The 21,184-nt window shown below is 41.1% G+C and overlaps 1 protein-coding gene across 6 annotated transcripts in view; it reads right to left on the bottom strand.

The window, feature by feature from the left end:
* The window catches only part of LOC137371920 (zinc finger E-box-binding homeobox 2-like), a 262,572-nt gene that overhangs the window by 131,858 nt on the left and 109,530 nt on the right, over positions 1–21,184 (bottom strand). For 3 of the 6 annotated variants that reach the window (XM_068034977.1, XM_068034975.1, XM_068034976.1), the window contains exon 2: positions 14,525–14,671. In XM_068034977.1, coding sequence (XP_067891078.1) covers positions 14,525–14,597 — 73 coding nt within the window. In that variant the 5' untranslated portion in view covers positions 14,598–14,671. Of the gene's footprint in view, positions 1–14,524; positions 14,672–15,151; positions 15,174–16,833; positions 17,630–21,184 lie in introns of those variants that run through there. The other 3 variants (XM_068034974.1, XM_068034980.1, XM_068034978.1) reach the window with 3 other exon arrangements.

Below are 21,184 nucleotides of genomic sequence, written 5' to 3'. Positions count from 1 at the left end.
GAGTCCTAGATGGAATTCAATGTGAGAAAACATCCTCACGTTGCCTAAATGTTTAGCAAACATTTTCACCTGTGGACTACATGTGGAAGAGGTAATTTTTCATTTGAGCACTATCTGTGGTTGAGGTGGATAAATTATGTTGACATTGGCTAAAATTAACAGCAATTCCTATCAATTTCCCAATTTCCAATGCTAATTGCAATTTTACTTTTAAATATATTGCACCTGTTTTCTTATTTGGTCAAGATATTTTAGGTACAGTTAGATTAATTGAATATAATCAGCGTTTTTAATTAATTGTACTGAAGATGTGTAAAAAGAAGCAATTATATTGCAAATGGAAGAGTTTTTTTGGCCTTAAATTATTTTATTTCACATTACCTAGAATACAAAGCAAAAACTACAAGATTCCATTTTTAATTTGTAATTACTTTAGTATAACCTTCCTGGGAATGAGTTACTCTTATTATAATTATTATTAATTAATTTTGCCTCATTACTAAATAAATGAAGTAATAATGTAAAAATTAATTAAAACATCAAAATACACATTAACTCACAAAAAAGGGTTTTGGTGGTCACAATTTAATTTGCCTTCAGTATTCATTTCACACCACAAAATTGTCTTCAAACTCAATTTAAACACCATTAAAATAACACAGCGTTCTGCTCTTAGTTTGAGGGCTGTGTTTTAACCCCTCTCTGAGCACTACGTATAAATCCAGACAATTTTCACTAGCGCCTTGTGAAACAGGAAGTTTTTCTACTGTAAGGCTCTTCATTGACAATTCCATTCTCAGCCCCAATACTTTAAAACATTTCAATTGTAGCAATGATTATTCTCAAAGCTGTTAAATGACAAAAGTGATAGCATCAAGGGAATTCAACATTCAAAGGCCTCAGACAGTTTAAACAAACTTAGCCGGAGAGGATAACAGGAACACAGGCATTTTACTGCTTCATATGGGAAGGTGTAGAGATTCGATGCAGCTCAGAGAAAAGCTGCATCAAATATCAAGGACGCCAGACTAATGGCACTTAGAACTGATTTTACAGCAGAGAGCCAACCCTTCCCAGACTGACAAGAAGGGATTCGACCTCTTGCAAAATCATCTTCATTCCAACGCCCATCCGTTAAAATATGCACTCCCTGTATGTCTTGATGGTTTGAGACAGGAATGAGTCACAGGTTCCACTTTGTCAGTTTCTCAGGTCCCTTTAAGAAATATTCACTGTCAATGTTTTTTTTATAATTAGAAAATAGCACCAATGTAATTCCAGACAATTCCAATAGACATTGAGCTTTTGACAAAGTCTCCACTACTTAACCAGACTTCTTGAGCTTTGTTTTATTTCTTCGCACTATAGTGACATTGCGTTATGTGGGAGAAAATGTAAAACCTTTCAGAAAGTACCTCTAAAAGCATTTAGAAATTTTACAGAATTACTGGTTATAGAGCATTTCTCAAATCAGTAATTGGCGTATGTACTGCAATGCCCTGTACACCACCATAGCATGATGCACCTTTACTGTGTAAATATTATTGTATATGACTGCACTGAAAGAACCTAAACTGTTCTTTCCAAGTGACATTTTACTGTTGCAAATCAACATGAGTGTAGACAACACACAAGGGCAGTCGATGGCGCATACCTTGCTGAGCTGCAGATGTTGAAGGTACTCTACAGGTTATGCAACTGATTAGAAAGAAGGTTGCCACCAAGGAGACATAAAGTGGGTACCGTGGATGAAGGTGCACTAACATCAAGACCCAGACTCTGTGTCATAAAAATATGTCAGAAAGAAATTAACAAAAAGTAAACTATTAAACATAAAACATACAGACTAACAAACAGCTGGCAGTGAGTTTGAAGCTCTAATGTAAACAAGGAGTTGTGTTGGCTTTCATAAACCACTTGAATTTAGTACTCCCAATTCATGGTGCCATTACATGATGTCATTAGAACCATCGGACTGAGCTTGTAACTCACTGCCAGACATCTGGTATTTTTATATGTGGTATACGTCAAGCTGAGGCTTTACGTTAGCAGAGGAGCTTAGTGTTTCACAGGCACAGAGGGCACACTTTGAGGTGGGCAAACTGAAGTGTCAAGAAATCCTCCAGTTCAGCGGAAGTGTCTGCTGTGCCAGGACAAAGCTGCCCTCTCATCCTGGCCCAGTGAAGGAAAATCAATGCAGTTAAACACTTCTTCAGTTCAGAGTCAGTGCTACTCTGACACCTTTCCCTCCTTTCCTTGCCAGTCAAGTCCAGTTGAGAAAAATGTAACTAACAGTGTAAACAGCCAATCAATTCTAAAGTCAAAATCTTAGCTCCAACCACCTCAGTGGAAGGACAAGTTACCCACAGAGAAATACTCTGGAGCCAGACAGTGTCTCTGAACAGTTACTGTTAAAAGAATGAACTGTTACCTGCTTAGTTTAGGACATGACTCCATTTTTCCACCACAGGGTACTGATAACTGGGTCATAAGCTTACAAACACATCATCAGTGTCATGCTGCTCCTGTCCTGCTTGTAATGGGAGCTCAAATTCAATTTCAATCATTTGATCTGATCTGAATTAGATTTCCACCACCCCTCAAACCAAGGCAGGAGCTGTGATTGTATCTGTATCAGGTTACCTGTCCAAATGTTCAGTAGAGAGAATGGGGCTACGGAGGATCAAGGATTCAAATCAGACTGCGACAATCTTATTTTATTATGTACAAATGCTTTGGGGTATTTGCACACCAGTGATGGAAAGAGGTCAGCTCTCTTAACATCAGATTTGACTATTCAGCAAATTTTACACTGTGGATTCATATTCATGGGATTTAACAACATTGTTTCCCTAGCTTTCGATACTTATAATCCTAAAATGTGTTTAAAACAATTTAGACTTCTACATCTTTAGAGTTTGCTTATGTGGCATACAGTTGGGGATGGGAGTGTGGGGGCAGGGAATAAAGGTTCCTATGAAATGAAGTTGGTCTTTAAATAATCTGATTCAGAGGAAGTTTTGCACCCTGAAGCTCAGGCATCTCACTGTCATTTTCAAAACATTAAGTCCCTATGCTTTTAGGAGCCCAAAGCTAAATCCCTTTCTCCAAGGATAAGCCATTTTTATAGAGAGTTAAATATTTGTATATATTCCTGAAAAGTAATCTCTGATGTTGATGTGCACAATGCAAGCAGTTTGGTCTCAATCTAATACCAGTGACAAATAAAGAGATATATTTTTGAATGTGTCTATCAGAGCCTGTGTGTCTATGCATATGCATCTTCGCTTTTATATATATGGTATCTATGCCTGTGCATGCATCTATACCTGCCTCTTCTCTAGGTGTGTCTATGTGCATTTATTAGTGTACATTACTGTTTCCATCTTGTGCTCTCTGTTTTTTCTTCATGTTTCTTACTTTTATAGTCTTGTTTCCTTCTTTCACTCCATAATTAACCTCTACACCCCACAGAAGCAAGAAGCACATAAATAAGGTAAATTTAACAGCGACCCTCCTGAAGAATAGATCACAGTCTTGGCTGGAGTGTCAAATGTAGCAGGAACTACTTTCTTTCTCAGTAGATAAAATGCACTTCAGTTGATCTAATGCTTCACGTGGATGGGAAACTATCTCACATTTTGGATAATTCTCAAGCTTGGGTGCGGGGGAAAGCATTTGAACTCGAAGGGGACGTGAATGTGTCATGACTTCTCTGGGGAGGCTCACAATAACGTAATGTTGCGGAAACTATGACAACTGTAGCTGTCACAACTTAAAGTGACGCCACCAACCTTTTCATAACTGGTGTGGCTTTTGATTTTTTGACAGGAAACAAAGTACCTGCTTTTGGGGGGTTTACGCTGGCTGTGGCTCCCTGCAAATTCGCACCCTGACCTGCCGTGCATTCTTTCCAGTCAAGAGATGCTTCCCATGACTACCTCTGCAGAGTGCCCCCACCCCCCCCACAATTAAATCTCACAGCAAACAGCTCTCTTTTTTTTAAAACAACCTGATGAGTGGACTATAATTCTGTCTTTCACATACACAGAAAAAACAAACCTTCAGGTTGGAGACTCTAGTTGCTGAGCTTCTTGTCTCCACCTTGGTAAAAAAAAAGTCTCAAAGCACAGATACGAATAAACAGAGCATTAAATCAAGTAAAACTGTGACAAGGCCCATATATATGCGTGGACAATGCCAGTGAGGCATCTCCAATCTTTTGTTCAGAGCTTAACAAAACTCTCTGGTCACACCACTTTAGCTCAACACTGCCTGTCGAAAAGCCATCAATAGATGCCCAGTGCCTGTCAAATGCAAAACTGAAGAAAAGTATTTCAAAGAATGTTTAACTTGTAAGGTGAACCTTTATTACTTGAATAGAGATAGGACAGACATTTTTTCAGCCATTGGGCTGCCCAGGCGGTATCAAAGAACCATTCAGAAACTGAGGGGGTCTGTGCATTTATTACTTCACAACGCACCCAAAACTTTCCATTGTGTCTCGACAGAGGATCGATGGCTGCTGTTTATTTCCTTTGAAACACAGTGGACACCTTAGGATGTTCTTTTATTTACTTTTTCATTTATTTTGCATTTTTAAACAGTATATTGTCGGTTCTCAGCACTCATATGAAGCAAATTTAAAGTGCTCCCCCACCCCCTTTTGCTTCACGCTGAATGAAGTGTATTTGCACCAATAAGATCTTTTTGTATCCAACTATTTGAACTTTTTGAGTTTGATCCTGCTCTTTAGAAAACACTCCTGATTACCAAACTGGCGGGCTATCAAAGGAAGCGAACACTTAAAAAAACATGTTTTTTTCGGTTTCTCACATAAAACCAAAAGTGCCAAAATATCGCAAGTCCCCACTTTAGAACTGATTACTTTTTTGACAAATCCCTTTCCTTTTTGTGCCACTCGATTGCTATGTTTTAGCTTCCCCTCCTTCACCTTCGCACACCCCACCTCCAAGATACAAAGCACACAACAGCACACCAGCACTGATGGAGTGCCTTGCGTCGCTGCTGACCTGTACCGTTAGGGCTGATTTTTTTTTTCCACAGAAGCCGAGAAGCTTTGTCTCTTTCACCCTGCTGCTGTCAATTCGCTGCCTATGTGCTGTCTCTTTCCCAGTCCCAACCCTGTCAGTTTCTGGGCTGCCAATTTCAACTTGAAGCTTGACTGGGCTGATTTGATGTAAATACCTCGAGGGAGAACCTTGAAACTGATGAACAGTTATGTCAAGTCGATTTTGCACTGTCGGGAAAAGGTAACCTCTGCACAAAAAACAACAAGGTTAAAGAGATGGGGGCTTTGCACGTGGATTACTCTTCTCATACACCACGCTGTTTACCATCCCTTGGAAATTGTAACTGTCAGTATAAGTCCTAATTGCGGATGCAAAACCTGCCATTATAATAAAAACGGAGGCAGTGCAGACATTAAGTGTTACAGCCTAATTTGTGAGACTACTGAAAAGGTAGCGCAGATGAATATTTCATTACATTAATTACTGAAGACAACTCCTTCCTGCCAGCCACAGATGTAGCTAGCAACAGCCACTGCTTAACACAACAACGTGCAACAAATCCTCCTATACATATATATATATAAACACAAACACACAGACAGACAGACACACACACACACTCAAGTTTCAAAGGTGTTGGAGGGCAGGAGCAGTCAGTCCATGCTACATATTATTTGGGCAAGTCCAAATATGCTCTCTTGTATAAACGTCAAGGAGTGCTTTTTCTCAACCAAATGCAAGGGAGGACTTGACACTCTGACTAATCTGCTGAAAGCAAATTCTGCTGGATTAGCGAGACTGCTGGATACTAGAATTGGGGTATAGAAAATGGTACAAAGGTTGGATTCAGTTCGGTTGCATCTTCAAGAGTCGTTAAGTTGACAAGGGCCATCTGAACTAGTCGCCTCTGCGCTGCCTTTTTTTGTTGCTTGTTTCAACGACAAATAAAACTCCTTATTCAGGTAAACTTCTTTTCCCCTACCCGAACCAAAGTTTAGTTTGAAGGGTAGCTGTGTCGCAGAAAACTGGATTCCAATTGTGTTATCTGTCTGTGATCATTTACTTCACTGTGTGTTTGATTAATAACGAATCTCAATAAATTAAATATATATATATATATATTTATAAATGTATAATGTATATATAATCTATCCAGTATCAAATGAAATGAAATTTGAAAGACAATAAATGTCCCATAAAGAGGACATCCTTATGACACATGAATTGTTCAAACTATCCAATCATTCCCAGCAAGAAAACTGCCTGGAATGTCTTGGGAATTGTTTTGTGCTAGGACATGGGATCCCTTTAAAAAGAGGGCCTTGTTACAACGGTGCCCAGTATTGGGCACTGATCATTTTACAATAGTGAGAACATTGCCCTTTACAATGAAAGCTTTCATCAAAAGCACAACGAACCAACGAAGAGTTAAAAAAACACACAAAAAAACGACCAGGACTGCATCAAAAATACTTTTTTATGGGAATGGAAGAGCAGCCAGCATTATTTAAATTATCATAAGCATGGACACTTTGAAGATAGGATGCTCTATTGAACTTCACCGGTGTGCGTACAGCCGCAGGTGGGTATTTCCCCAGATTAAAGGGGCACATGTGCCCAGGTTGTTTATTGCATAAGTAGCTGCTGCTATCTCAGAACAAATGAATTCTATAGTTAGGCCTTTGCAATTATGGGGTTGTTTACATGTAAACTTGCAACTGCAGGTAGAGGCACAAAGGGGCTCAAAAGAGCAAAAGCTAATCTTTCTTTGCATTTACTCTGAGGAAGTATTGGTCAGCACCACAGCTTAACAGCATACAACATTGCACTTAAAAAGAATTCATTAAACAGTTAGCCTTTAGGTTTCACAAGTTCTCGTGCATCATATTATCATCATTAATTTTTATTCTTTAAAAAATATAAAAGTGCTTCAGAACTTGTTTTTGATCTTGCTGGCATCAACATAGCTGTTTCTTGTGATACATACCCCTTGTGTTTTACTTAACATATGAAGTTTGAAATATAATTTCATTGCAGTTTAGGGAAGTCCAGTCAACCAAGTTTTTTTAAACAGAAGTTTGATACCCGACACAGTGATTTTATCATCTGTGTTATTCCAGGGAGGCATCCAGTCGTATCAAGATACTTCCCCAAGGGATTGAGGAAAGGACAGCAATGGAGCCACTCTATGTCATAACTTTATACATCTTCAATGGTCACTGCAATAAGAGGTGCCTCAGGATAGAACACCTACTACCCTGGTCAAAGCCCTGGTGCATGTTTTAGTTAGTGGGAGGAAGGAAACGCAGGTAATGGGAGTGAAACTTACCAAAGAGGAAAAATGAAAAAAATAAAAACAGTTTTAAAATGAAGTTTAAATCAGAGTATATGAAGTATTGAAATTCATGTTAATAAATAAATAAATGGCTTGGATTCTAGATGTCATGATATCTTAATCTGCTGATCTGCTATTGATTGTTCACTCTGCCAGTGACCTTGCCAGAAGTGCTCTTCCACCTAACAATCAAATACACAGTGCCGTATGTCACCATTATAGCTCAAAACTAGTGTTTCACTACAGAGCCCTGGGCAGGAGATAGCTACAGCAGCTCACTGCACTGGCAGCACTTGCTCTGTCAATTTCCATTTTTCATCCAAAATAGTTTTGCTAACTATATATACACATATACACACAGAGTTATTCACACACACACACACATACATATGAAGTGTGTGTTTGTTTCCCCAATAGCATTCAATACTACATCGTATTTTCTATTAGTTTTTCGAATATGCTGTTTTATAGTTATCTATTTTTCTAATAACTGTTACCTCTGGTTCTGGGTAAGTGTTGGAAAACGCCCTGTACAAGCTGTCACTTTATGGAAATAATAGTTCTTCGGTAATTTTATGCACGGGTTGATATTACACGTTTGCTAAACCCCTCGTCCTGTCTACACAAAATCCAGAAGTGGCGCGTTCTGCCTTTTATTGGCCAGTCCTTTCTGTCGGATGGTCTGCAACACGCTTATTTCCAAACATCTGACAGCATCCCTCCTACATTCGTACCTTTCCTAAACTGCTTTTTTTTCTCTTTCCCGATTCTTATTTACCATTGCCTTGTCTGATGGTCAGTCACTTTGCCCTGCTGTTAGCTTCCTCACACCGCACTCTGTTCTTGTGACCTTCTCCTGCGTCCCCAAGGCGACAGGTAAGTACCCTAATCCAAGACCCCTGCACCTGGCTTTCTGAACGAGCCACTGGGAGCTGTGCAGAAGAGGCGTAGCCTCCCGGTGTCCTAAAATCTATTTCATATCCCGTTCGCCAATCACCAACTCTTGGGACAGGTCAGCTTGAACTCATGAGCTCCTTTTCCATGGTGCGGTGACCCTTAACGAGCACACGACTTCACTAAGGCCGGAGCCCGACTAAGGTTAGTTTTGAGAATCTATTGGTTTAAAAATGCCCACTGGAAATGTATTACACCCTCCCAGCCATCCCTGCAGGAACCGCGCGATGTTTGTAATGAAGCTGTACGATTTTCACTTTCAACTCCTTTCATCTCTTTGTAATCTGACTTTAAAGAGGAGATGGGCAGTTCAGTAGAGTGGTATATCACCTTCGAAGGGAGTTGATCGGTATCAACCAATCATCAGACTCTGTGGCAAGGGAGCTCGCAGTTTACCACCGGCTCTAACAACATAGCAAACACCTTTCATGTTAGCACTCTGTTCGTGCCCTTACTTTCTCACACTGCCAATCTGCTCCAACACTGACACATACTTATTTAACTCACTAAGTTCCACAAACGAAGTTCATGAATGACATTTTATTTCAAGTGAGAGAAATAAAAAAAACCTCTGAAACATTTCTTTTTTTTAAATTTTCTTTTGGCTTCCATCGGCATTGGTGCCAAGACCCGAGAAACTGTCCTCAAAGAGTTAAATTGCCTCTGCAGAGGTCCGACATCACATATGCCTGGTAAAGAATTATCCCCGCACCCCGCCTCGCACACAAAGCTTCCTTTCGCAATCAGCTTGATACCTCCCTCCCTCGCAAGTGTACTAGAAATCTGGTTAATTCCGCAGTCGTTGGAAACGGTGGAAGGAGGAGAGAAAAGCACGGAGAGTATAGTTCTCTCCCCCCAAAACCTTCCCAAAGAAGGATCAGATAAACCCTCCAAACGCAAGTTACATTAAAACGACACACCGCCCTCCGAAACTATTCCAAAGCTAAACTTGCATTTGCAAATTGTTTCAGTCCTTACTGACACCCAAACAAATAATGCGTGATGGGCAGTTCCCTAAAAGTCGTGCTTGTTTACCAAGAGTAATTTAATTCTGCTGCACCCCTGGTTTGGAAAGTGACATTCTTGTAAACGTCACCAAGCCAACTAATTGTTGCTAATTGTCCTTATTGGCTCTGTCCAAAATGTTCGGTTGGCTGCTTGTAAATTTCGTGAAGGTTCATTTCGAACGGAAAGACTGCTGCACTGTTAAGATTCGAAGATAAAGGTGCTCACTGAACTACAGCTGTCAACTTCACCGACTAAATGGCTGTAAAATGCCTTGAACTTCGTGACAGAGCAAGGCTCGGTATAGCGGAATGTCGTGTCAGCTCGATTTGTATTAGTCTGTACAGGCTGAATTATTATTTTTAATTTAAAAAAATCTAAAATGTACTTGATCCATTGAAGCTAAACTGAAACTAGAATAGAAACCGTAAGAATATTCCTTTCATGCCCTGGGAGGAATAAAATCCACATTCTGTCGCTCATTATTATTGGTGAACTGTGGTGCTGTACCGTATAACAACAAAAAAGGTTGCATTTTCAGGATGTACACCTGACCCTCAGACACAGCAGACTCGGGAGTGGAATTTGATCCCCTTTAGACAGTTCTGCTCAAGTGTTGCAGCGAGTGGCCACGAATAGTACAGGCATGCCATCCTGAAACATTATCTGTCTGTCAAGCAGGCCAAGGCTACACGGACAGGGGAGAGTGCGAGCCATGTAAGGCTGTAACCAGGGGAAGCCCAGCTAGCTCTCACAAACACCTAAGCTATTTTCCTCGACACCAAACCCGCCTCTCCTTTCTCTCTCCCTCTCTCTCTCTCGCTCTTTCCCTCTCACTCTTTTCATCTTGTTCTTGATGCTGAATGCAAATTTAGCCTGCTGGCGGTGAAAGGGCTGAATTGTGATTAAGAAGAAGAAGCTCTTTCTTTGTTCTCCCCTCAGGGGATGTTTACTGGGAGAGACACGGCGGATCAGATATGAAAGGCATTCAGGTCACCATTGATGTGAGTGAAAGTGAAATCATACCTAAGGCATTCAAAAGACCGCAGTGTCAGAGTTCAGCTAACGGTGCCTCTGCTGTGCATATTTTCCCGTTAGGCAGAACTCTCAGACAACAAAATAAATAACTCTTCCCACAACAACATGCATAGGCATACTTCTTTTGAATTTCAAAGTTTTTTTAAAATGTGTGTAAAACATTACACTTTCGGCTAGCTTTCCATATGATTCTTATATTGTTACTGAAATAGACATTATTTTGTTTTATAAATCCAGCTTAGTTTGTCCACTGATCCTGCATGCATCTGCTGAAACATCAGCAATTAAGTGTCGGAAGATCTTTATTAATTACGTTACATGCTTAAAGCAAAAAAAATCTTTTTTTTTTCAACAGTAATGCCATAGCAGCCAGTCTGACTGAATCCCTTGCCCCACCCCCTCCCCACTATTTTTTAAACAGGCTAAAAAAGACAACTAAAAGCCCATCAGAAAAGGTGTCTGTTTTAGACACACAGACAATTGCACCCTTGTGGGATTGTGCATTGAATAGTACAGTGGACACCCTAGCACTATTGACGTTATAAACATATAAATGAAACACATTAGTCCTGACAATCAATTGTCTGTGATCACTGCAAACCTGCTCGCTCCCTCTCTGTGCTTTGATGACAGGCGCAAAATAACATGTACCTAAAGCAGCCGCTTTCTTGGAAACGACACAAGGAGCGAAAAAATATATACGCAAGCTTTAAAAAAGAAATCCAGAAAGCTTTCTCTTCTTTCCCCTTCAGTGAAAGTGCACCTACAATGCTAGGACTAATGACAACAGGGTAAAATGTTTGGACTGGAAAGAATCTGCCTTTGTTAAGTCTTGAAAGCAATGTTGCTATAAATGAATTACTGCCTTTTTTACCTTCAGCATGAGTGCAGACACAAAACTCTGCTCGCAGCATCTGGTTTTTTACCCTTAACCCATTCCTCCAAAGTACCTTTATTGACAATGATCAATACATCCTAACAGAAGGGAAAGATCCTTTACTAATGTGTTTACAGCTGATGATGGATAGCTACTGATCTGAGTTAAGTAGAGGGGGCGGGGGAATAAATTTTCACAATCCTAATGAGTGATTTTACTACCTGAAAAAATTAAGCTGGACATGTGCTTGTTATTGTGCACGATTTGCACTTTTTATCATACCTGATATACCATTTTATTTATATATATATTGTCAAAGCCAATCCCCTCACATTTGCACACCAGGCTAGCTGCAAATGGCAACGAAGTGTAGCTTTTACAGTTAGCTGTTACTTGCAACACCTGATGAAAGTATTGCAACAGTCTTTGAGCGCTGCTGGTAATGGTTTATAAGGCTCCATGAGTGATGTTTATTTTCCTGTTGTCTGGAGAGACTCCCCCACAGTTCCCCCCCCCCCCCCCCCCCTCCCATCTCACCCTCTTTCTTTCTCCTGTTATTTTCAATGTTGAGGGTTTTTTTTGTTGAAGCTGGACGGATTCACCAAACCTGGACTGAGACATAGATTGGGTCAATCGACCATGATGATAGGCTCACTGTTTAACGTTGCTCAACAGAAGCAGCAGTGTCGGCCCACAATAGTTAATCCCATGATAGTTTTATTTTTTTCTCTCTCCCTCGTCAAAAGCAAGAACGCGCTCGACGGATATTTAACAGTTAGAATGCACCGTATTCGGTAGATTTTTTTTTACTGCATTTGCTTAACTTAAATGGGGTTTCTCACATTCGTACACTTCTCGCAATTTAAACCCACTTCAAAACAATGTCTAAACTTTTCTTTCACACATTTCTCGAGAGTTAAGCTCATTTCCTTTCTCTGAGACTGATCCTGGTCAACTTTTAGCAGTTTAAGGCTTTTGCAGAAATGACTGGAGTGATCAGATCGACTGACGGGACACCAAAATAAATCAATAAAACGACCGTACGCTTAATGTGGGTGGTGAAACAGGCGACTCTACTGAATCATTAAACATTGCGGACACTATTTCTGCAATGAACAAAGAGCATTCTCAGCAGAACGCGAGCATTCCCAGGGAGTGTCATGAACAGGACCTATGTGTGTTGGGTGGTGGGTGTAGGGGGGACAGAGAACTATAAGAAAATATCAGTGCAAAGGGTTAACCAAAACAACAACAAAGAGGACACCTTTTTTTCACTGAGCAAATACAGCCTGAACAACGGTAACTCGGCTACCAGTTGTGAAATTGTTACATGCACGTCAATTTCACTTGCTAAAAAGAAGTTTGATTTCCTTTGATCTAACTGGAAATCAAAGTTACCCAAAGTATAAATTATTAAGTAAGCGCAGGTCTCCCGAGTCCTGAAACAAAACACTTAAAGTAAAAGTGTTTCAAAGTTACAGATGAGTCAGTAATCATCTGACTTGGGTTGTGACTGAAACTGACACTGCCTTTTGTTCGATTTCTCTCTCTCTCTCTCTCTTGGTATTTTTCACTCCCCTTCTGCCTGATCACATACAGTTACTCGCAGTCCAGCATCTCCCCCACCCCTTGTCTTTCCTGCAATACATATCGCCCTGATAACATCTTCAAATACTGCTATCAGCGGATGCACAAGCAAGAAGCTGACATCTTTTCCATGACTCTGTTGGGGGGGCGGGGGGGGGGGGGGGGGGGGGGTAGAGAGAGAGAGAAGATAAAAAAAATCCTTCTCGTGCAGTCAGCTATGATAAATGCAGGCGATCCCCCCGGGGAAAGGCATTTGGTTGTGTGCATGACACGGGAGAAAATGAAAAGCGTTTTTACCTGCAGCCCCCAACTACCAACCAGAGTAGAAAAAAGGGAGGGGATGTGGATTAAAGTGTAAAAAAAATCACCTCATTAAAATAACCAGAAAACAAGGCACTCAAGAAAACTTGCAGTCACGTTAGAGATCCAGCCACTGATCTTCAAGGCATGCTGGTTTAAAAAGGATCCCTTCCTTATTTGTCTTTCCCTAACATTGGTTTCTAATCATGTTCCCATGTTCGTGAACACACATAAACACACGTACATACAAAAGGGGAAAGAAGGAAAAAAGCCACTCTCGTTAATCTCTTGACACTAACAACGTGCTTTTGGGATACTTGGAAAGGAAGAGAGAGAAAAGGGAATCAGCCCTAAGCATTGATACAACAACAACAAAAAAAGGAGAAAATCAATAAGTTTAATCTGTTAAAGGAGGAAAAGGCAGACTGCGTACAGGGGGCAAGGTAACATTCACACATACACACAGTATCCTCGTCCAGTCGCTATGGACTGTACTTTAAATAGGAACTCGCGATTCCTCGCCCCTCTTTTTTCCCCTGCTATTGTCACGGACACGTTATTTACTGATCAAGCCAAACATATCAAGCGAGGGGGGGGGGGGGGGGGGGAGGCACCGGCACACGAGATGAAATGAATGTTAATACAAAATGTCGAGCTGGCGGCATAACATTTGAGCCTGTGCGAGGTGAAAACATGAATAATAAACGCATCAACAAAGCCTGATCCCGAAACACACGGACAGAAGCTTTAAATAATGCGAGGGGCGACGAACACACACACAAAAAGACCTAGGTACCAAGAAGGAAAACGTTTTATTCTGATCCCGTTATCACCCCTCCCCTCCCTTTCCCCGCACCAGACAACATCAACACAACAAAATCTAAAGAAACGAGAGAGATCGAGGTTTGCTCCTTTTTTGAAAAAAAAACTGATCGGCTTTTTATTTCCTTACTTTGTGGGTTACAAATTCCTTTTTAAAAAGTTACAGTCATCCCTGAGAGGAGAGAGAGAGAAAACGGGTCGGACAGCAAGTATGAAAACATTTAACAAATATAAGGTGTGCTCCGTGAGACTGAAGTGTTGCCAAAGTCTGACACATCCCTTTTTTATCGAAAGAGTTTAGATAAATAAACCATCGCTTGGAAAACAAACAAAAGAGGCACATAACGGTTTTCTCCTGTGGGCAAATCAAGGTATTGGAAGGAGAGAGAGAGAGACAGGAGTAACTTTCACACAACATACATGTAGCACTTTCACTGAGGGGGGGGGGGGGGGGGAGGCTTTTCTTTTCAAGTCAATCAACATTACACCGAAAAAAGATGAGCCGCTGTTAATAATCTGAGGCTAACTTTGTGAGGGAGACAATGGCAGTAAAGGAAAGGTGCTCTCTCCTACCGTTTTTCCTCCTGGGGTTGGCTTGTTTTCGCCTCTTACACCTGGGGCCATCCGCCATGATCTGCTGCCTCATTGATAAGAGTCTGATCAGATTCCAGGACTCGGCATCGGCTCGTCCCCCCGGCTCTTTTCACGACGCTTTACGGTCTTTCGGAGAGAGAGGGAGAGAGAGAAAAAAAATAGAGGGAGCGTTTACAAAACACACACACACGCCAACAATGTGTTTTACGGTACTCATTTAAATACTGCCCGCGAAAGAAAGCAGAGCCCCGGCCACTAGCGCACTCAGCGATCCCACAAGCCGGGCACCTCTGTCAGCTCAGCCCTCGCAGCTGGGATCGCACAGCGCAACTCTCAGCATTGACCACCCCCCCCCCCCCCCCCCAACCCCCAAAATCTTCCAAAGTGGGGCGACTGCACCAGAGCAAAAAGCCCTGCCACTGTCCAAGCACATAAAGACAGCTGCCAGCAGACGGCTGAATTATTTTTTATTTAAAACAAAACAAAACAAAACAAGGCGATTGTTAGATTTGTATTTTTTTTAAAAGAGGGGTTTGTTTTCTTGTTGACTTTTCCTCTTTTGTTTGACAGTGAGAGGGAGGGAAAGAAGCGCGATCGCTGACTTACGAGATGGGAGAGGTGCAAAGAAATAATAGCCTGACGTTCGATGGCATCGCTGGGTGTGAGAAGCGGCAGTGAAGTGCTTTTGCAGGACTTCAGAAATGTTTGATTTTTATTCCTCCTGACTGTAGGAAACGTGTAATCATTAAACTACATCAAGGTCTGCAAGTGAGGTGTTGAAAGGCAAAGTAACGGTGCCGGCTGAGATCAGACTCTGTGTCAATCTATGCATTTCCGCCCTTTCTGGAATTTGCACTTTTACCTGCTTTTATTTACTTTTTACCCCCTTCGCTACCACACACAACCAAATATTAGCAATCTTCATCACCTCCCCCCCCCCCCCCCCCCCGACATACAAAACCCAAAGCATCAAACAACCGCGATGATTAAAGGTGATTCCGGCTCATGTGGGCAAATTGTAACTGTAATATGACATGAATGTGGTAATTCCCCCAAATTTACAGATGTCCCTTTTCTTAAAAAAAAGATTTATGTCAGGCAAATGATGGCAACCGATGGCAGGAAACGTATTGCATTTTAAAACGTTTTGTTGTGAATTCAAACTGAAACGAAACTAACAAATGGGGAGGGGGAAAGGGGGAGGGGGGGGGGGGTTCCAGGCACTGATCCAAAAAAGGTTCGCATCAGCCAAACGATCAGCGCATAGAAACTGTATGTGAAATATTTGTTCCTCGATCTTGTGCATTTGAAAGTCCAACCACAATCCACAATAATTTTTAAAAAACAGCAACACAGACCTTAGGATCACTCAAAAAATGGCCAGTCTGACTTATGTAATAAAGTCACATATAAGCGGCCAAGCATGTCATAGTGAAAAATGCCATCAGTATGCCACACATAACAACTGCACTTTCTTTTTTACTTACTCGAGTGAGGGGGGGGGGGGGGGGGGAACAAACAAATACGACGACTCCTACACAATGATTCACACTTTTAACACACCATCCGCTCCCCTCAATTCTGATCAGAACTGACTTTAGTCATTATTCGCCTTTAACAAGAACCCCAACTTTCACTTTTGACATCATTGCTGGTTTTTGTTACCCGCCCCTGAAGTTTGCTGGGGTTTTTTTTAATGTGGAGAGCAAGGCAAAAAGAAAGTAGAAGCGCTGTATAGTTCAAAAAGGATTCAAAGTTTTGGCAACAAATCTATTCACAGCAATGGGCGATCCGGACTCTTCCACTCGGTTGTAAATTACAAAACGTGGCTTTTCACAAACAAAAAAATCCTCTATAAAAAAATCTATCGATCTTGTTCAATCCCTCGAAATTTCCGTCTTTAAATTAGAGCCACAATGAGGGGGGAAACACATCGAGAGACTCGCACTGTCGCAGCAGGTAACGGTTTCTTTCAATAACCCATTCCTCACTACAAAATAACAAAAAAAACCCCCACAAAACGAGAAACACACGGGTGCTGGGTAAAAAAAAATAAATTCAATTTTCGGAAAGGATTCACAACAGCTGATGGGCTTGCTTTATTTTTCTCCATCAACACCTTCTTTACACCTGGATGTCAGGTACTTTAACAAAGTTTTGCACTCAAAATGCAGACAGGACAAGAGAAGGAAGGGATGAAATTGCCAAAAAGTTTATTTCCTCGCACGATAATACCTGCACACAAAATCTCTCGATGTAAATATAGATATATAAATGTATCAAAATACCTGTTCTGTCCTGGCTGTGTTGTTTAGTGAGACTGGTAGGAGATCAGCAGCGTCGAGATCAAGGAGCATGAAGAACAAGGCGAGCTTTTTTTAAAGGGGGGAAGGAAAAAGACCTTTAAAGACTTGAGGCAGGACCGTTATTCCTGCTGTGCAGGTTAGAACTGATCGCTCCGTTGTCTCCCACACCAGGAAACACAACCTGTGGACGGACTGACGTGTTCCGCTTGTTGGAATGACATTTTTCTACAAAGAGAGTCCCTGAAGTGCGGCCCCAGAAACGCACGCCACCTATCTTCGTGGTAAGGGATAATTGAAGATCCGTAAACGTGATCATCGGTAGATGTGACGTTTTCAAACATTTTTCGCCCTCTCGTGTGTGTCCAGCCAGAATCTGGATTAAATTACCTTTAACTTCGCAGCCATCATCACAGGATGGGGAAGGGGGAGGATGGTGGCGAGTGCAAATGCTGATGCCCCTCTCCCTCCTTCGACGTAATACTGAAATTGCACCATTCTTACATGGCTAGATGTATCTGAAAGTACAGATCACACAGCCCCGTGCTGCTCAGTGACTAAAAAAAAAACTCCAGCCCTTTTCAACTCTGTGCTCATGCACAGAGAGGCAGTGAGAGAGTCGGATGCATCGCTATGTAAACCAGCCTCCCGATGAGGCTTCCGATCAGACCTTCTCCGATTTTGCCAGTGATGCTACTTAAATGACATTTATTATTTCACAGAAAGTTGGAAGCTCGCGAATCATTTTGGTTTCCACCAGCCTGAGTTGCCCGAATCTTCCAATTCCCAACTGAAATTTCGACATCAATTTTTAAAATTGCGTCCTAGCTGAGCGTTTCGCAATCACTCGAAACTTGCATCCTATTCAGGAACTTTTGTCTGTTTTGTGGTAGAAACTTAAAAACACATGAGCATCGTGTTCTTTCGTCTTATAAAAATGACCCTGGACCCTTGCAGTGTATTACCTCCCAGTGTCTGATTTTTAACCTATAATTATCCCCACCTTTGACTAAAGAGATGGCCTTAAACATCAAACTAATGATTATTTAAACCACTGCTCTAACCTCTAACCCTAAGTAACTGATCTAAAAATAAGGAGGGGGCAATTCTCCGGTGCAAAACGCCCTGGCAGCTAAACGGTTAAAGCGCTGTGTTAACGAAGTTCTCATGGGGGGAAAAAATACCTGGTTTTAACTGAACGACGAACCACAAGTTTGGGATTCGTGAGGTTGGCAGGATATAACAGCGATTATATTTGGGTTTGCAGGGTGTGGTTCTAAAATGCCTTATGTGTGTATGTGCTTGTGTGCGTATATACGCGCCAGTGTGTCTATGTGCTTTTTTATCCCCCTTTTTTGACGAGTTGTACTTTTCCGAATATCTGCTTCTCACTGGTTTCACACTGATACCAAGAGCTCAGCCTCCGCGATGCGACCATTGGCTCTGTGACAACACCAAGCTGCACTGCCCTGACATCGCTGACTCCTGTTTGGTTAATTAAGTTTTCAATCACCAGACATTGGGTAATAATAATTCAGATTGATAATTTATCGGAGCCAGTCATTTATTATTGCAGGACTAGGCGGGGCCTGAGGTTTTTTTTTTGGGATGCACAACTTATGAGATGTTGTGGTTTCTGTGACGAAATGTAAGTGGGCTCCCTGGAGATCTTGCAAAGTCTTGATTCCCGAGATGTTTCTTTTTAATTCCTGTAATTATTCTAACATTAATGGTTAATGGCTAAAGGTAGCAGTATCTAGTTGGCCACATCGATTGGGCTTGTAAAGTGTTTGAACAAAATGACCTGGTTGAGGGGATTTTTCACGACAAAATCTCCTCCATTCCGTCTGAGGGAAGTTTTGTGCTCACTGCCAGAGTTTATCCAGTACTGGGGCCAGAAGTCAATCAGCTGTCTTTTAATACAGAACTTTTATAAATCATTTTTTTCCTTCATGCTGCAACATAACACGATAAAAGAATACCCAGGATGGGTGTAAAATAGTGAAAATGGAGTCAAGCACTTAAGAGCCTTATTCAAGCACCAGGTCCAAGTGGTTCTAATAATGCTGCTTTCATTAGCTGCTTTTTCACTTAAGCAGAATAAATTTTGTCTGCATGTAGCTTTTTAAAATGAATTTTCCTTTTGACGCATACTGTCAACCTGTTTGTTTTACGGGAGTGTGGATGGCACAGGGTGGGGAGAATGGGCAATCATATTGTATGAAGGCTGCATTACTGGGAAAGACTAGTTTTTCAGTCAGACTGAGCTTTCAAATGATGAATTGTGCAAGACTCGGTACATGTAATGGCAACCTTGGGTGTATTCCCATGAGTAGAGAGCAGACTGGTTCTCCCTTGAGAGTAATTACAATAGGATGTCTTTCAGTTACTTTTTAAGAAGGACTCTTACTGTCAGCCCTTCGTTTCAAAATCAAATGACTAAAGAGACTAGTGATTCATTTGGAAACATTTTATTCAGGCTAGATCTGTTGATGTATTTTTGCATTATTTTTTATTTAAATGGTGGACCGATGACCTAATCAGGGAAACTCTCTCAGAGAAGTTTATTGAGTCTGACAGCATGAAGGACTTGATTTAACATCACCAAAGGTACAGTCATCAAATGGCATCTTGGCAATGTTGCAATTTCCATATATACTTTTGTAAGTATTAAGCAGCCTTCCCCAATGGCTTTCAAGTCTATCCAGTTAGTAGCTAAGCCATACAGAACGGGAAGGTCCTCTGTTTGATCAGTGCTCATTTAATGATCACGGTCAGGGTGGCAGTTGTAATTGGTCTCAGCAGTCCTAGTTTAAAGAAGGAAAAATTGACCAGAGTTTGTACTACCCAGCATCTTCTGCATGAAGTAGCTATGTGTGGTCATTGGGTGAGGGCAGGATTTAAGTTGGTTGTGATGTTTCACCAAATGGCCTCTGACACTGTCAAGATAAGTAATAGAACAATGGCTGCTTAAGGGAGGCACTGGAAGGCCTTGAGGGTGTGAGCAACTGGTCCCCAGCAAGAAATCAAGACCTTTCGAACAGCAGAGAAATTGATGGAGAATAATGGTGAGCAAATGGGATTAAAACCACCAAACAAGCATGCTGAGGTTAACTTAAAAAAATTAATGATTGATTTTTAATATTCATTTCTAAAATAATAATTATTGAAATATTTGTAAAGTATATATGCCAGATTTTTGAAGTGGAGGTAAAAAGAAAGTAAGAGCGAAATTAGAAAATAATTTGGTGTTGCATGACCTTTTGTTTTCCTGTGAATATCCGTTAACATCATGTTTTGAGTCATTCACTTTTAAAACTAATATTGGTGCTGATACTTCCATTCATAGAAACACACAAAAGTACAACACAGGAAAAGACTGCACTTAATCTGACTGGTTCCAAAATCAAATACCTCTTAATTAACCTCAATTATCTATCCCATTATCCCTTAAATATTCCCACACTATCTTCCTCTCTTCCACATCCATTCCATATGTTCAATGCTCGCTGTGTAAAGCAATTAAATCTAAACTCTGTGCAACTTCCCACTTCTAAACCTGAGCCAACCATCCCTGGCTCTAGCATTTGTGGCGCGGTCAATATAATATTAATGTTTCAAATTAACTATTCCTTTAAGAATCTTGAATAGTATCTCCTCTGAGTCGTCTGTTCTCCAGAAGTCATCCCAGGGCCTTCCATTTCTCTTTATAGCTCAGATGTCACAGCTAGGCAACAGTTTTGTTTGTCTGTTTCACTATTGCCTCCAATGCCTGGATATCCTTGCTGTGGTACAAGATACTCCGGGTGAGGCCATACCAGTGCCTTGTACAGATTCATTGTCTCCTCCCAATATAGGTGGTCTATCTCTCTGGATATATTGTTAGTTTCCCTTATTCCTCTGGACTGTTAGTTTCAGTGAGCCAGTTTCCTCCTTTGCAATGTCGTGTCCTGTTGCATAGAACCATTCAGTTTGCATTCCCACTTTTAAAATTTATTTTGCATTTGCCCACTTATCAACTCATCTTCCTCGCCTATTGAGGATTCCATTTTCAGTCCATATTAGGTATTAGAATGACATAATCTTCCGAATCATGTGTTTCATGATTTGGATGAACACCTTCAACAAATCTTTTTATCTAAATTCCAACATCTCAGTGGTTTGGAATCCAGCTGAAATGTTTGTTGACAGCAGCCGCCACGGCCAGTTTTGGCACAACTCAGTAAAATGTGATTTTTTTATGGGTGAAGATATACCAAGTTGCAACATTGGTGGGTTGAACGTCAACAATTTGAGATACGCAGATGACTCTGCACAGATTGCAGAGTCAAAAGAG

The sequence above is a fragment of the Heterodontus francisci genome, chromosome 7 (assembly GCF_036365525.1).
Source record: "Heterodontus francisci isolate sHetFra1 chromosome 7, sHetFra1.hap1, whole genome shotgun sequence".
NCBI classification, from domain to species: domain Eukaryota; kingdom Metazoa; phylum Chordata; class Chondrichthyes; order Heterodontiformes; family Heterodontidae; genus Heterodontus; species Heterodontus francisci.
The sequence above is the reverse complement of the archived record's forward strand: the minus strand, read 5'-3'. Positions and strand labels throughout refer to the sequence as shown.